General features: G+C 41.6%; 1 protein-coding gene across 1 annotated transcript in view; it reads left to right on the top strand.

Annotated features, from left to right (window-relative positions):
• The first annotated feature begins 2,614 nt into the window (after nucleotides 1-2,614).
• tmem106ba (transmembrane protein 106Ba) overlaps nucleotides 2,615-15,771 on the top strand; it is a 28,492-nt gene continuing 15,335 nt past the window's right edge. Inside the window, exons 1-4 of the mRNA XM_078422044.1 lie at nucleotides 2,615-2,867; nucleotides 6,882-7,105; nucleotides 11,537-11,600; nucleotides 15,334-15,493. Coding sequence (XP_078278170.1) covers nucleotides 6,892-7,105; nucleotides 11,537-11,600; nucleotides 15,334-15,493 — 438 coding nt within the window. The 5' untranslated portion in view covers nucleotides 2,615-2,867; nucleotides 6,882-6,891. The remainder of the gene's footprint in view (nucleotides 2,868-6,881; nucleotides 7,106-11,536; nucleotides 11,601-15,333; nucleotides 15,494-15,771) is intronic.

The raw sequence follows: 15,771 nt of genomic DNA, 5'->3' as shown, positions 1-15,771 counted from the left end.
CCAGAATTTCTGAATATTTCTACCCCAGGCAGTAAAAACTAGATCATTGGAGATAATAATAGAATTTGAAATGAAAATATAAGAAATTGAAAGCAACAGAGAACTGAAGAAAGAGTTGAAGCATGCGGCAGATTGGCCAGGATTGGTGTGAATGGTGGGCAGGCTTGATGGACCAATTGACCTACTATTGCTTCTATTTTCTTTTTTTTTTCAAGTGATATCTTTGGATCAATGGTGACTTGCTTCCACTTGTTTCATAGGTTCTGAGGTGGCTAATCGTTAGTTGTTGACTAAAGGAGCAGCTGGGTGGATAATTTGTCAGGTAGTCCAATCCTTCTGTCATTTATGCGGGGCTTCTGCTTGAAAATGGTTTCCAGGACAATTGCAAATGTATTTTTCTGAGCAGTCATTAGGCAGAGATCCTGAGAGATTGGGCTGCCCACAAGAGGTGTGTGAGTGACACTTTCAAATGTGCTGTAGTCATCTCTACTGTGAGCATGCCTTTGCTAAGACTATTGTGGTTCAAGGTGGCTCACTACCTACAGTATTTAGGGATGAGCATTACATGCAAACCTTGAGGTAAATGATCATATCCTAAAAAAATAGTTGAAATAGTTTATTTTTGGTAATGCACCTCAAATCTCAACACAGTTGCAAAAAAGACACGTGCCAGAGTAACTCGGTGGATCAGACATCACCTCTGGAGAACATAGACAGGTGACGTTTTTGTTCGGGTCTGAAGAAGGGTCCTGACCTGAAACTTGTAATCTGCAGAAGGGTGCTGAATCGAAATGTCATCTATCAATATTCTCCAGAATTGTTGCTTGACCTGCTGAGTTAATCTGGCACTTTTTATTGTAAACGAGCATCTGCAGTTTCTGCACTAACTTTACTACTAATTTCCATCCTGCACTCGAATTCACTTGGACCATCTCCGACATCTCCCTTCTGTTGGACAGCATTTTTTTTTGTTTATTCAGGTAGGTTTAGGCAGTATGAACATTGACCTCTCTAACTTCAAGTAGCCCTTCCTTTCCCTCTTTCTCCATCCCCTCCCCCTCCTGTTCAGTTCTCCAACCATTCTTGCTGTCTTCAACTACATTTTGTCTGTTTGTTGTTGTAATCTTCTCCCAAATAACAATGATCCTTTCTACATTTTCCTTGATCTTTGTTCCCTTTGTCCTGTTTTCACACCTTGAACATTTTATCTATACACTTCCTTATCTATACACTGCCCACTCCCCTGACAAGTCTGAAAAAGGGTCTCGACCCGAAATGTTGCCCATTCCATCTCACCAGAGATGCTGCCTGTCCCGCTGAGTTACTCCATCTCCTTTTGTGTCCATCGCCCTTCTGTTTCTTGATCTCATTGCCTACATCACAGGAGATAGACTATTGACTGACTGTAATAAACCTACTGACACCTACAGCGATCTAGACAACACCTACAGCTACCTAGACTACATTTCTACCCACCCTGCCTCCTACAAAGACTCTATCCCCTACTCCCAATTTCTCCTTCTATGCTGCATCTGCACCCAAGATGAGGTGTTCCATCCCAAACATCTGAGATGTCCTCATTCTTTAGGGAACGGGGGTTCCTCTCTTCCATCATAGATGAGGCCCTCGCACGGGTCTCCTCGGTATCCCGCAGCTCTGCTCTTGCTCCCCCTCCTCCCAATCGCTGCAGCGACAGTCCCCCTAGTCCTCGCCTTTCACCCATCAGTCGTCGCATACAGCACATAATCCTCTGACATTTTCAGAGTTGGAGAAGTTAATGTTCATACCGTTGAGTTGTAAGCTGCCAAAGTGAAATATGAGGGGCTGTTCCTCCAATTTGCATTGGGCCTCGCCTCATATTTCATTTGGGCAGCTTAAGCCTCAGCAGTATGAACATTGACTTCTCCAGCTTCATCTAACCTATGCTTTCCCTCTCTCTCCATCCCTCTCCTTCCCAATTCTCTGACCAGTCTTACTGTCTCTGTCTACATTTTATCTGTTTGCTATGTTGTTACCTTCTCTCAGCCAACAATGATCTATTCTACATTTTCCTTGGTCTCCATTCCCTTTGTCCTGTTATCACACCTTATACTTCCTTATTCACACATCTCCTTCCCCTGAAGGATCTCGACCCGAAACGTTACCTATTCCTTCTCTGCATAGATCTGCTGTCCCGCTGAGTTACTGCAACACATTGTGTCTATCTTCAGTTTAAACCACCATCTGCAGTTCCCTCCTACACCCTTGTATCCAGAGATTCTGCCTGACCCGCTGAGTTACTCCAGCATTTTGCCATATCTGCTGTTCCTTTTTTCTTCGATACAGCTGGAGATGTATTATCCTCTACTTATAATACCTTGGTGAAAAGAGTAGCAAGAGCTTGTTTGCAATTGGGCTGAAGAAATTGCTCCGTAAATCTCAAGCTGACCAACAGGTAAAGGGCTTATGCGACCCTTCATCGGACTGCAATGGACTGCAGATGGTTGTTGACAAACAAAACACGCTGCCGGCGGCCGCCTCCGCCAGTGACGCAACGCGCTTCCCATGGCAGCGCCGTAACGTCACGTCACCCCCCCCCCCCCCCCCCCCGGACCGCGCAGTCAGTGCGCCTGCGTGGATTGGAGGAGGGGGGCGGGGCTGAGATCGACACGGGAATCGTGTGATGGCAGCGTCGTTTGTTTTCCTTTTACAAAAATAACGAACTTGCAGCGCGGCGGCCTCACCGGCAACAGCAACAGCAGCGGCAGCCTCACCAACAGCAACAGCTTCACCGGCAGCAGCAGTGTGACGGCACCGGTAACAGCATCACCGGCAACGGCGGCAGCGGCGTCTTCTCTGGCAGAACGGGACGAAGGCCTCGGTCATCGGTTAGTAGTCGGAGCCTACGGCGGTCCGCTGACGGGTGATCGGTGGACGGTGCGGAGTTGGACGAGAGTCTCGTCTCCGCGCGGCTCGACTTGTCCTGCTGACGCGAGGCGCGAGCCCGGCCCGGGGCCGGGGCCAGCGGCGGGAGCGAGCCTCCTGCAGCCGCACCTGATGCGGTGTGGCTCGACTGTGGCCTCTCTGGCAACATGCCACTGATGTGCAGCGTATTCTAAAGCTGGGTTTTTTTTCCCCCGAAGGTTCATGATTTTACTCTTAATTTCTCTCTGAACACAGGCTGTGATCGTGTCTTATAAATCTCAGACTTATTTCATCCTAACTAAGATTTTAGAGGTTTAACATAGCGAGTTAACATTTGCTATGCAATGATATCGTTTGTAAACTCTGTCCGTATTTTTTTCCTAAAATTAGTGATGTGCAACCCGCACGTGTTCTCGAGAGAGAGGAACTTGGAGCGTGTGATCAGTGGTTGGACTTGCTTGACAATCTGACAGAAGCTCTGCAAGCTTCCTTCCACTGTGGTTTTGTGTGTCCTCGTGTAACTGATATGGCCACAGTGGAAACAGGAAACAACAAACCGCTAACAACGGCCTGTCTCATTTATCATTGTTATTCTTTTGCATGTCTTTCATTCATTGTTCTTTATCTCTCTACATAACATAACATAACATAACAACACTTTATTGTCACTCGGCACAACACCGAGCGAAATTTCAGCAGTCACACAAAATACAGCAAAAAAGAAAAGAACACAGGACACCCGACCCCAACACAAACATCCATCACAGTGACTCCAAACACCCCCTCACTGTGATGGAGGCAACAAAACTTCCCCTCTCTTCCCCCCGGACAGGCAGCTCGACCCCTACCGAGGCAAACGACACGCACAGCCCCCGCAAGGGGATGGAAGGCCCCCCGGCCGAGCCGCCCCGGGCACCGAAACGTCCCGCGGCCACACCGGGCGATGTTAAGTCCAACGGCCGAGCCGCACCGGGCACTGAAACGTCCCGCGGCCGAACAGCGCTGACGATGTTAAGTCCAGCGGCCAAGCCGCACCGGGCACTGAAACGTCCCGCGGCCACACCGGGCGATGTTAAGTCCAGCGGCCAAGCCCCCACCGGGCACTGAAACGTCCCGCGGCCGCACCGGCCGATGTTAAGTCCAGCGGCCGAGCCGCACCGGGCACTGAAACGTCCCGCGGCCGCACCGGGCGATGTTAAGTCCAGCGGCCGAGCCGCACCGGGCACTGAAACGTCCCGCGGCCGAGCTGCGCCGGCAATGTTAAGGCCCGCAGCCGAGCCGCACCGGGCACTGAAACGTCCCGCAGCCGAGCTGCGCCGGCAATGTTAAGGCCCGCAGCCGAGCCGCGCCCAGGGGAAGAGACCTAATAAAATAAAGGTTTCCACCCGCCCCACCCCACCCCACACCCCCACCACACATACACAGCCAAAAACAGAAACAAAAACCATCCCAACACCGACACAAACAAAAAAAAAAGAAAAAAAGACAACAGACTGCCAGAGAGCCGCAGCCGTTAGGCGCAGCCAACTCCTCCCATCATCGTCTATAATCTCTCGTTTCCCTTATCACTAACCAGTCTGAAGAAGGGTTTCGATCCGAAACATCACCCATTCCTTCTCGCCAGGGATGTTGCCTGTCTTGCTGAGTTACTCCATTTTTTTGTGTCTAACCATTGATGGGACAGGCTGGTTGAGTATGTGGCTTCTGTGTGCAGGAAGGAACTGCAGATGCTGGTTTACACCAAAGATAGCCACAAAATGATAGAGGACAGGGCCTGTCCCACTTGGGCAATTTTTTTTAGGTGACTGCCATAGTCGTAGCAGGTCGCTGAAAAAACGGCGATTGGACCCCCTCGACGACAATGTCTACGACAAGCTCCAACAACTTACCATCTAGTCGACATCAAGCTACCGACAACCGGCGACCCAATCGTCGCGAGTAGGACGTCCACTTACGAGGACACCTACGACAACCTACAACCACAGAGGCGACAACCAAAGTCAACCTATGTCCATCCACGACAAGCTACGACCCTGAAGACAGCTGAAGACTATTTACGTTTCACGCAGTATCCCTATAAAAGGGGGTGTACGGTAGGGTTTCCAATCATTCTGCATCACGACTATTTGAAAGTGATGCTGTGAGAAAAGACTCTAAAATACAATAACTTCATACATCAATTTTCTGTCAATGTCAAGAATTTCCTTTATTGATATTGAAATAAACAAAAATTTTAAAAAGGTTGATAAGAACATACAATAGTGCATACAAATATTATAATAAACTTCAATAAATTTCAATAAACTTCAAACTTTAAACAGAATACAAGTGCAAAAACATACAAAACCTAACATTTATGGACACATTGCACTGATGGGTGATCAGATCAAGTCCACACTTGGAATTCACCGAAGTCAGCACCGGCGACAACCTATGCTTCCTGGCGACAACCTATGACAGCACCTACGTCAGGATGTGTCAAGCGACGCTCATTGGCATCAAACCCACTGTCGCCGAAAATTTTCAACGTTCTGAAAATCCAGCGGTGACCAGAAAGACGCTACGATTCTTTGGAGACTACTCGCAACCATACAGGTAACACCCCGGCGATCATGTGGCGACCACTGGTCACCTGTAGTCGCCTAACAAAATCGCTTAAGTGGACAGGCCCTTAATTTTGAGATTTATAAGATTAGAAGGCTCTGTGTGCTTCCGATGCAAGGGCAGAAATCTTTTAATAACTAACTGCTTTTTTCATTTTGAATAACGGCGGGATCTACAAGAGTCAATGGGGATGTTGCAATATTTCTTCAGGAAGGCATTGATACCCATTCTTTAATTTTGCCTGTCCCATTTGAGCTAATTTTGCATTAAAGTTTGCAGTTTACTTTACTTTGTACAAAGTTTGCACAAACTTTAATGAAAATACATTTTTCAAGTGAAATTGAGCCAACTGATGATTGAGTTTTGTCTGTACGATGTCAATCATCTTCTAATTGAATTCTAGAATGGAGCAGCATGTTGTGACCTTAAAGTTTCATGCATCCTCTTAGCTGCTGAATAATTGAATGTGATATTTATTCTTTTTTAATTAAAATGCAAATTTATGACGATGTGAACAAGTCCATTTCTCCCATTCTAGTTGGCTAGTTTGAAAATTGCTTAATGACCTAGGTGATCTGAAATAAATTTGTAGCTTTGCACTTTGAGACACACTTTGCAGGAGTAACGCAGCGGGTCAGGCATGAATAGGTGAAATCGGCATCATCGCCTCCAGTACTTTTTTTTTGTAAACCAGCATCTGCAGTTCCTTGCTTCTACAGCTTTGCAATTTATTTTGTTTGAAGCACAGAACTTAATCTTCCTTCCTCCTGATATTTTCAACAATCTTCTATTTGAATACTGTTAAGTTTATCACATTTTGTTGCTCTTTGCAGTCAGAGACTGGATTTTCATTCAACGGCTTTATTTCTAAAGTTTGACCTGCATAATCCTTGTTGTGGATTTTATTCTGCACCCACAACTAGTTTTGTTTGAAATGTTTTGGAACACTTTGCCATGGACAATTTGTAAATGTAACATTTAAACATTTGTTTCTGGAGTAATTAATCTTCTAAATACAACAGTATGTATTATTCTATGACTATATTCTGTAGAAAATCTCGATTGAATTTTATCTGGTATTGGGAGCTCTTAATCCTGCAATTATAATTTATACAGGTGCAAGATAAAGGAGAAACTTCAAGTCTGGCGTAAAAACAAACTGCTAAAATATTGAGCTGGTTGTATGTTGGAGGAAAGTTTAAAATTTTTGGGTTGAATATTATTTAGTTTGTATTTAAGTAGTTTGAAATTTGGAGAATGATCTACATTTTAGATTATTGTGTATTTTTCTCTTTTCTAAGTTTGCTCGTAACATTTTAGAGATGAAGTTTCTGTATTGCACATTTAAGTTCATATATTTTAATCTTTTCTAGTAATTGAACCATGGGGGAAAGTCTATCACGGCTATCACTGCGCAAACCGTTCAGCGAAAGGAATGAATCCAGCAAAAGGGAAACAGATAAATTGGACGTTTCATCCAATCACAGTGAAGACTCCAGTAGAAATGGGGATGTTTCTCAGTTTCCATATGTGGAATTCACTGGTCGAGACAGTGTTACCTGTCCAACATGTCAAGGGACAGGAAGGATTCCAAGAGGTGGTTATTTCTTAATATATCATTTTAGAGACTTGCATATGACCACTGATTTTGCTCTACTAAACAGCTGATTTTTAAAATGGATTGGCAACAAGTATATTCATTCTGCCAGGTGGCCACTGTGCTACTGTTAAGGCAATTTGCTAATTCTGTAGTAAATCCTTATTTGGAAAAAATAAGATAAAATAAAGCATCAGTTTATAGCCTTGACATTCGCTTGTCACTTATATAATCTCAAATTTTATGTTTTCGCTCTTTTGGTTGCCAATTAGTTAATTTATTTTCAATTAGATGCAATAATACAGGCGTGTTAACTTGCAGCAAGTAAGAATTTCATTGTTCCATTGTCTGCATGTAACCATTAAATACTTGACTGTTGTCAGTAATCTGAAATACAAAACTTCCTTCTGTTTAATTTTCAACATTCTTTCTAACTTCATGAGAAATCTATTTGCTTTGTAATTAAAGTGCAGCAAACTGGCATTTTGCATTTGTAAGTTTTGGTATGTTGGGTTTTTTGAGGTTATAAAAGATCGCAGCCACCATTCAATACTTGGATTAGCAGAAACCATTTTTTAAAAGATACTCAAATATGAAATAACATTTAAATATTTTCTGAATGGAACACAAAATTGAAAAAAAGGCAGCATATGAGTAACTCAGCAGGTCAGGCAGCATCTTTGGAGAACATGGAGCCTATCTGAAGAAAGGTCCAGACCTGAAACGTCACCCATCCATGTTCTGCAGAGATGCTGCCTGGCCTGCCGAGGTTTTTCCTCTGTCTTGTAAACCAGCATCTGTAGCTCCTTGTGTTTACAAAAAAATAGGAGTAGCACTAGCCCTTCAAATGTAATTCAAAAGAGTAAATCCAATAATCTGCTCATTTTCAATTTTTCATGTGTCACTTTCTTTTAACATTCAAACTAATGTTGAGTAATAAAACTAAAGTATCTTCTCCTTTTGTTAATTTCCATTGCCATTTTTGATTTGAATGAGATCTTTATGCATTTAAACTAAAGCCTGTTATGTCCTAAGATAATAAAAAAAAGAACTGCTGGTTTATATCAAAGATAGACACAAAATGCTAAAGTAGCATGAGATCCTCTTTTATTCTCAATTTTGAGATTCGGAGAAACAAAACGCCTGCAATGGTTGTTATCGACAGGTATAACTGATAGATGGATATAGCCAAATAAACATGTGACATGGGGATGAGATCACGCCTGGTCCCTTTAACTTGTTCTTATTCTTTAACTTTTTCGCAATGCTTGCGAGGTGTTGAATACCCAAGTATTATTCCCCGCTAGCTAGTGATGGACAGCACACAAATAATTTCTTGATGTGGATTGATATACGGAATTTAATGGCGATGGACAAATCCCTCCTCTTCTTTGTAAAATAGGAGTACTTGTCTCCAGCTAAATAGTAACTTCTTAGTGCTGCATCAAGAGTTGGAATCATTGTTGGTTCTATCAGTTTTATTGGAAATATTTATCATGTTTGTATTTTCAGTAGTGGTGATGTTCTGTTCCGAGACAATTATTTCAATGCCTTTCTGACTGACCTACCAAATCATGCTATCTTTTAGCTTGTAATGTGGAGACCCTGATGCCCTTGTCTCTGCTTCCGCTAGGCCATGTTCATTCATCACCACCCTTTGTGCGAAAACCTAGAATTTGTACCTTTGAACTGAAGACTCATTTCCTTCCCCCCCCCCCCCCAAGCATTGCTGCAGCCCTTAATTGTGTATTTTTCTCTTCATACCTTTGTCTTTTGACCAACATTTCAAACATTCTCTTCAAACATCCCTAAATATAAACAGCTTCCCAGTATATGTTATCTAAACTGTGATTATACACAACTCTTTCAAATCTCTCCCTCTTTTGTTGCAAGGTGAACAACTGACCTAGCCTTGTGACAGAAGTCTAATCCCCATAAACATTTTGGTAATTCTTTCTTTCTCTCCCAGGACCTCTTTTTTTGTTTTGTGAAATGTGTTGAAAGCAGAACTCTGGTTGTGTCTTTCACAAGTTCACAATAATTCCCTTCTGTCCTCTTTCTTTTTATAGATCCTAGCATTGCAAATGCTTTGTTAATCATACTCTCAACATACCCTGCCATTTTCAAAGGTGTATATACCCAGGCTGGTTTATCTGTTCTACACAACCTTTGGAACTAATATGTAATTTTATATGGCATTTGTTTCTGTGGGCACCACGGTAGCGCAGCGGTAGAGTTGCTGCTTTACAGCGAATGCAGCGCCGGAGACTCGGGTTCGATCCTGACTACAGGTGCTGCACTGTAAGGAGTTTGTACGTTCTCCCCGTGACCTGCGTGGGTTTTCTCCGAGATCTTCGGTTTCCTCCCACACTCCAAAGACGTACAGGTATGTAGGTTAATTGGCTGGGTAAAATGTAAAAATTGTCCCTAGTGGGTGTAGGATAGTGTTAATGTACGGGGATCACTGGGCGGCACGGACTTGGAGGGCCGACAAGGCCTGTTTCCGGCTGTATATATATGATGATATGATAATGTGTATTACCTTGCAGTCTTGTTCTGTTTGCCAAGCTTTGTCATCCACACATTGAGAATTTATTTTGTACGCGTGACCAGGTTATTACTATGCACTTAACAGTAATTCCAACATAAACCTTTGGGGAAACGCCATTGTCTGTCATACTGCAGTCTGAAAGGCAGAGTTTTATTCTGACTTTTTGCCTTTTTAAGCCACTTTTCTTCATACTTCTACTGACTTTTAAAAAGTCTTATTGATGTCAGACTTTAATAACCAGCCTATTGTGTGGCATTTTATTGATCTCTACCATTCCCAATTTAAGTGCTTTGGGATACCTTTGATAAAGTACTTTGTAAAGTTTTAAATTATTGAACTACGAGCAACAAGAAACTGCAGATTCTAGGATCTTGAGCTTAGCAACTCGATCACAGGACTCTGGTTCCCATTCTGCTATCACTTCAAAATATTATCTTGTAGAATAGAATTGGGGCAGCACGGTGGCACAACAGTATAGTTGCTGCGTTACAGTGCCAGACAGCCGGTCTGATCCTGATTGTGGGTGTTGTCTATATGGAGTTTGTACGTTATCTGCATGGGTTTTCTCCAGGATCTTCAGTTTCCTCCGACACTCAAGGCGTACAGGTTTATAGGCTAATTAGCGTGGTAAAATTGTCCCTGGTGTGTATAGGATAATGTTAGCGTGCGGGGATAGCTGGTCGCATGGTCTCGGTGGGCTGAAGGCTTTATTTCCGTGCTGTATCTCTAAACTAAAATAATAAGTATTAGAGTATTAATAGAATAACATCCGATAGACCAAAAAAATCTAATTCTGTATAGTACTGGAGATTCTTGCAGACTTGTGGTAAAAGCAGGTCTGATGGGTGATAAATATCCCTGCAGATTTGAAGGAAAAAAACTGCAGATGCTGGTTTAAATCAAAGGCAGACACAAAATGCTGGAGGGACAGAGGAACTATCTGAAGTTAGAGAAGTCAATGTCTATACCGTTGTTCCTCTGTCCCTCTCTTTCCCCTCCCCTTCCCAGTTCTCCCACTATTCCTGTCTCCTACTACATCCTATTTTTGTCCCTCCTCTGACATCAGTCTGAAGAAGGGTCTCGACCTGAAACATCACCCATTCCTTCTCTCCCGCGATGCCGCCTGAGTTACTCCAGCAGATTAGAAGCTAGCACCAAAATTGAAGTGAATTATATTGATGTATTCTTTTGAGAGATGACTGAACTTTGCAGTCAGGGAGAAAGGGATACAGGGTTACACTGAGATTTGGATAAGGAAAGGTGGCAACTGGCATGAAGCAAAATACTATTGCGGATTGATTGGGACGTTTGGTCTGTTGTCAATAAGTCATCGATGATTGGAGTAGAATTGGGCCATATGGCCCATCAAGTCTACTCTGCTATTCAATCATGGCTGATCTATCTCTCCCTCCTAACCCCATTCTCCTGCCTTCTCCCCATAACCTCTGACACCTGTACTAATCTAAATCTATCGAACTCTGCCTTAAAAATATCAACTGACGGCCTCCACAGCTTTCTAGGCAAAGAATTCCACAGATTTACCATCCTCTGACTAAAGAAAATTCTCCTCATCTCCTTAAAAGAACATCCTGTTTGCTGTAACTTGTATGTGTTTTATAAAATAATACTTTAAAAAGTGTTGATCAGTAAACAGAAGTTCCTGGACGGTTATTTCATGTGAAAACACCTGTAATTTCTGTGGGGCTTTGGTTATCTCGGGATCCGGGTTCCATCCGCAACAAATTCAAGATTGGTTGCTTTAAAGACTGTCTATTTCAGCCTGGTTGACAGGAAAGCTTTCAAACCAGTTCTTTGGAACACTTTTTTTTAAAGAACCAATACATTAATCTCTGACTAATTGTTTTCATTTCTCCATTTAGGTCAAGAAAACCAGCTTGTGGCATTAATTCCTTATAGTGACCAGAGACTAAGACCCAGGCGAACGTAGGTTCCGTTGAAATTTACAGAATGGTGGCACTTGTATCAATACCTGCTCAAGTAGATTTGTGTAGTTCTATCTTAAATTTGCTAAGTAAAATAGTTTAGGAAAATAACGTGCTTTGACTTTAGTTCAAATCTGTGCTTCTGTCAGTAAAGCAGTGATCTATTTATCAATTGGCATCATGCATCATAATCTGAATAACATCCTGTGACTTGGGTCAGAAATTTTGTGCAATTTTTTTCCCCCCAATATCCCTGTAGTTGTAGTTGTAAAAAAAGATTTATTTATTCAAGTATCAGTTGTCCCAACATTAAGTGCTATTCTTGCCTCTGATTTTTACTAAGATTATTTGTGCACAAAGGAAACATTCTGTGCACAGCTTGCTCTTGTGTAATCATGTAAGCTAGCATTTATTTCAAGAGGACTAGAATACAAAAACAGGAATGTAATGCTGAGGCTCTAAGTCACTAGTCAGACTGCATTTGGGGTAATGTGAGCAATTTTTGGACCTATATCTGAGGAAGGATGTGCTGGCACTGGAGAGGGTCCAGAGGAAGTTTACGCGAATGATTCCAGGAATGAGTGGGTTAACATATGATGAGGGTTTGACGACACTGGGCCTCTACTCGCTGGAGTTTAAAGGGGGGGGGGGGGGGGCCTCATTGAAACTTACCGAATAGTGAAAGGCCTGGGTGGAGTGGATGTGGAGATGATGTTTCTACTGGTGAGAGAGTCTAGGGACCAGAGGGCACAGCCTCCAAATAAAAGGATGTTCCTTTAGAAAGGAGATGGGGAGTAATTTCTTGAGTCAGAGGGTGATGAATCTGGGGAATTAATTGCCACAGAAAGCTGTGGAGGCCATTAATTTATACTTTTAAGGCAGAGATAGATAGATTCATAATTAGTCAGGGGTTATGAGGAGAAGGCAGGAGAATGGGATTAAAAGGGAATGATAGATCGGCCATGACTGAATGGCAGACTTGGTGGGGCCGAATGGCCTAATTCTGCTCCCATCACTTAAGAACTTATGAAATGAATTTGCCTTCTATTCTTTAGGAATTGAAACAAACATGGTCACGTTGTTAAGGTATTTGGTGCTGGCCAAATAAAGCTGATGTCTCTAAGCAAATGTGGAGTTATGTATTGATAGCTATTTAAATTTGCCAGAATTGAAACTGAAGATTTTTTAAAGATTTCTATGACCAATAGTAATAGTTAATTCTAGTATTATCAACACTGGAAGAACAATTATTTGTGTAATGGGCTTATTAAAAATGCAATAGAAAAGCGTGAACAATAACATTGTATTTCATTACATAAACCTTTGTCCTTGTTGCAGAATTTCAGTGAACTTAAAATATTAATTGTAGGGCATCACACAAACATCTGGTGATGTGTGAAATGTCTCAACAGGTGTTTAATTTCATCTAGACTAACTGCATTTCATGTATTTTGTGTAACCTTACTTGTAGTGCCTCCAATGCAATAGATCAAAATGTTTTGCTGGTAGAAAGGAATTGGAATAATGGTGAAAAAAGTAAGATTACAGAAAGCATGATCATTTAGCCATATTTTAAAAAGCTAAATTGTGGTGGGGGGAGTGATTTTGAGGCAAAAGATTAAAACATTATTTCATGTGATGCAAGAGCCAACTAATGTCTGTGACAATCCCTCAAAATGTAGAGTGGTTTATTTCCACTCTGGTTTATATCTGCATCATTAACCTCTGATTCGAGTTTGGGAACAAGCAAATGGACAAATGCCTGAGACCAGGTGTGTTATTGGTGAGTGGTGCATTCCCTCACATTGTGCAAGGCTTCTGTATACTTCCTATGAATGGACTTGAGGTTTCAATATCATCAGAAGGACTTTTTTTCCCACACTGCATGATTGTAAGCTAGGATTTCCCAATAGTCATTGGGAGATCTTATCCTATTTCAGCGAGACTCTTATCTGCCTGCACGTAATCCATTTTCTTCCATTCCCTGTATATCCATATGCCTACCCAAAAGTCTTAAATGCCACAATCGTATCTGCCTCAACTGTCACCCCTGGCAACATATTCCAGGTACTCGCCATCCTCCTGGAGAAAAAGGTTGACTGTCTATCCTATCTATGGCTCTCACAGATTGTTTGATATACTTGGATCAGGTAGCCTGCAACCTCCAGCTTTCCATCAAAAACAATCCAAGCCTGTGCAACCTCTCCCTGTAGCTAATGTCCCCAAATACAGGTATCATTCTGGCAAACTACCTTTTCACCCTGTCTAAAGTGCCTACATCTTTCCTGTAATGGGGCAACCAGAAGTGCACACAATACTCCAAATGTGGCCTGACTAAAGTACTATCAAGCTGCATCATGACTACCTGATTCTTGTGTTCCATGTCCCGACCTAAGAAAGCAAGCATGATATATGTTGTCTTTACCATTTTATCTACTTGTGTTGCCACTTTCAAGGAGTTATAGATTTGTACCCCTAGATCTTTCTGTACATCAATGGTGTTAATGGTCAGGCCATTAATTGGGTATTTTCCCTTTGCATTTGACCTTTTATAGTGCAACACCTTGCACTTGCTTAGATTAAATTCCATTTGCCAATGCTCCCCAATTCTGTAGATGATCTATATCCCGCTGTGTATCTTAACAATGCGCATTGCTGCCATGGTGGTGTTGAAAGCAGATACTACAGTGAGCTTTAAGAAGCTTTTAGATATGTACATGAATATGCAGGGTTGGAGGAATAGGATTATTTGCAAACAGATAGGATTAGGTTAATTCAGCATGCTATTTGGCATAAAGATTGTGGGCTGAAGGGATGTTTCTGTAGCATATTGTCATGGGTAGTTGCTGAAATTTTTTAATTGGAGAAAGATTTTTATTGATTGATTGTGTTAACTAACTCATTATTTTGCCTTTATTAAAAACATTAATCGTCTAGGGAATTCTATCTGCCGGATCAGGGAAGGGGATCTTGGTTATCTCTAGTTGACTGTGTTTCTACCTTTTTTCCACTTTGCTGCTCCACTCTACTTATTTGGGTATTTGGCTGTTTTTAGTGAAAAGTTTGGCCTATTCCAATGACAAAAATCCTGTCCGTAAATACTGAGATGCCTGCCCTATCATTTCACTTTTCCCCCAATTCTCTAACATTTAACTGATTTTGCAGCTCATTGATTTGTGTTTCACAATTATTTAAACTCGCCAAGTTTAAAAATTTGAAAGTTAACCCACAGTGTAGTTGGCTCAATACCACTGAAGTGGCCAAAATAAAAAAGATTTGGCACACTAAGGCTACTTAAAGACTCTGCTCAGTACTACTCTTGATGACATTGTCAAGTCAGACATTTGGGAGGGATTGACGTCATCAACTAACACCTTGAATGCATGTAAAAACGAAGATATTTTTGTTTTTATGAATGGTTTCATTATCTTTTAGGGAATTAATATTTGTTTTGAAAAGAGCTCAATAGATTGTAGATTTGGTGGCACTGCAAATTTCTAAACTTTGTTTCTAATGAAACAAAATTTAACACAGTTAATGATGGTTGCATGAGAAAGGAATGTGGTTTAGGGGAAAATCTAATCAACAATTGACTACTGGCTGAGACAACTAGAATAAATACTGCCATTGTTTAAATAAACAAAGTCATCATCTTGTTAAGCTTTCACGTGATTGGATTCAACTATTGATGAACACCCTGCCTCTTAACATTTGAATATTTGTGTTTTTTTTAGGAAGTTATATGTGACATCATCAGTAATTCTTTGTTTGCTGCTTTCTGGATTAGCAGTATTTTTTCTCTTTCCACGATCTATTGATGTGAGTTACGTTGGTGTGAAATCCATTTATGTCAGTTATGACCAAAGCAACCGTGTAGTATATCTCAACATCACGGTAAGTAGTTTATCTCAACATTGCAGAAAGTTCTGAACTGTTGAATTGATTGATTTGAACGCTAACCATTCCTCAAGGATCGTGGCATTTTACCAAGTTAGTAAAATTTTCTCAATTAATGATCTGTGCTCGTCCAAACAATTGCAAGAAAAAAATCCTCTTGATACAGTTGGTATGGATTGTCCTTCAATTTGCCCATAATACCCCACAAGATTTTCAAAAATCATGGTCTTTTCAATAGCAATAACATTTTCTTTATTACAGACTGTTACATTGTT

Source organism: Rhinoraja longicauda, chromosome 2 (assembly GCF_053455715.1).
Source record: "Rhinoraja longicauda isolate Sanriku21f chromosome 2, sRhiLon1.1, whole genome shotgun sequence".
NCBI classification, from domain to species: Eukaryota; Metazoa; Chordata; class Chondrichthyes; order Rajiformes; family Arhynchobatidae; genus Rhinoraja; species Rhinoraja longicauda.
The sequence above is the reverse complement of the archived record's forward strand: the minus strand, read 5'-3'. Positions and strand labels throughout refer to the sequence as shown.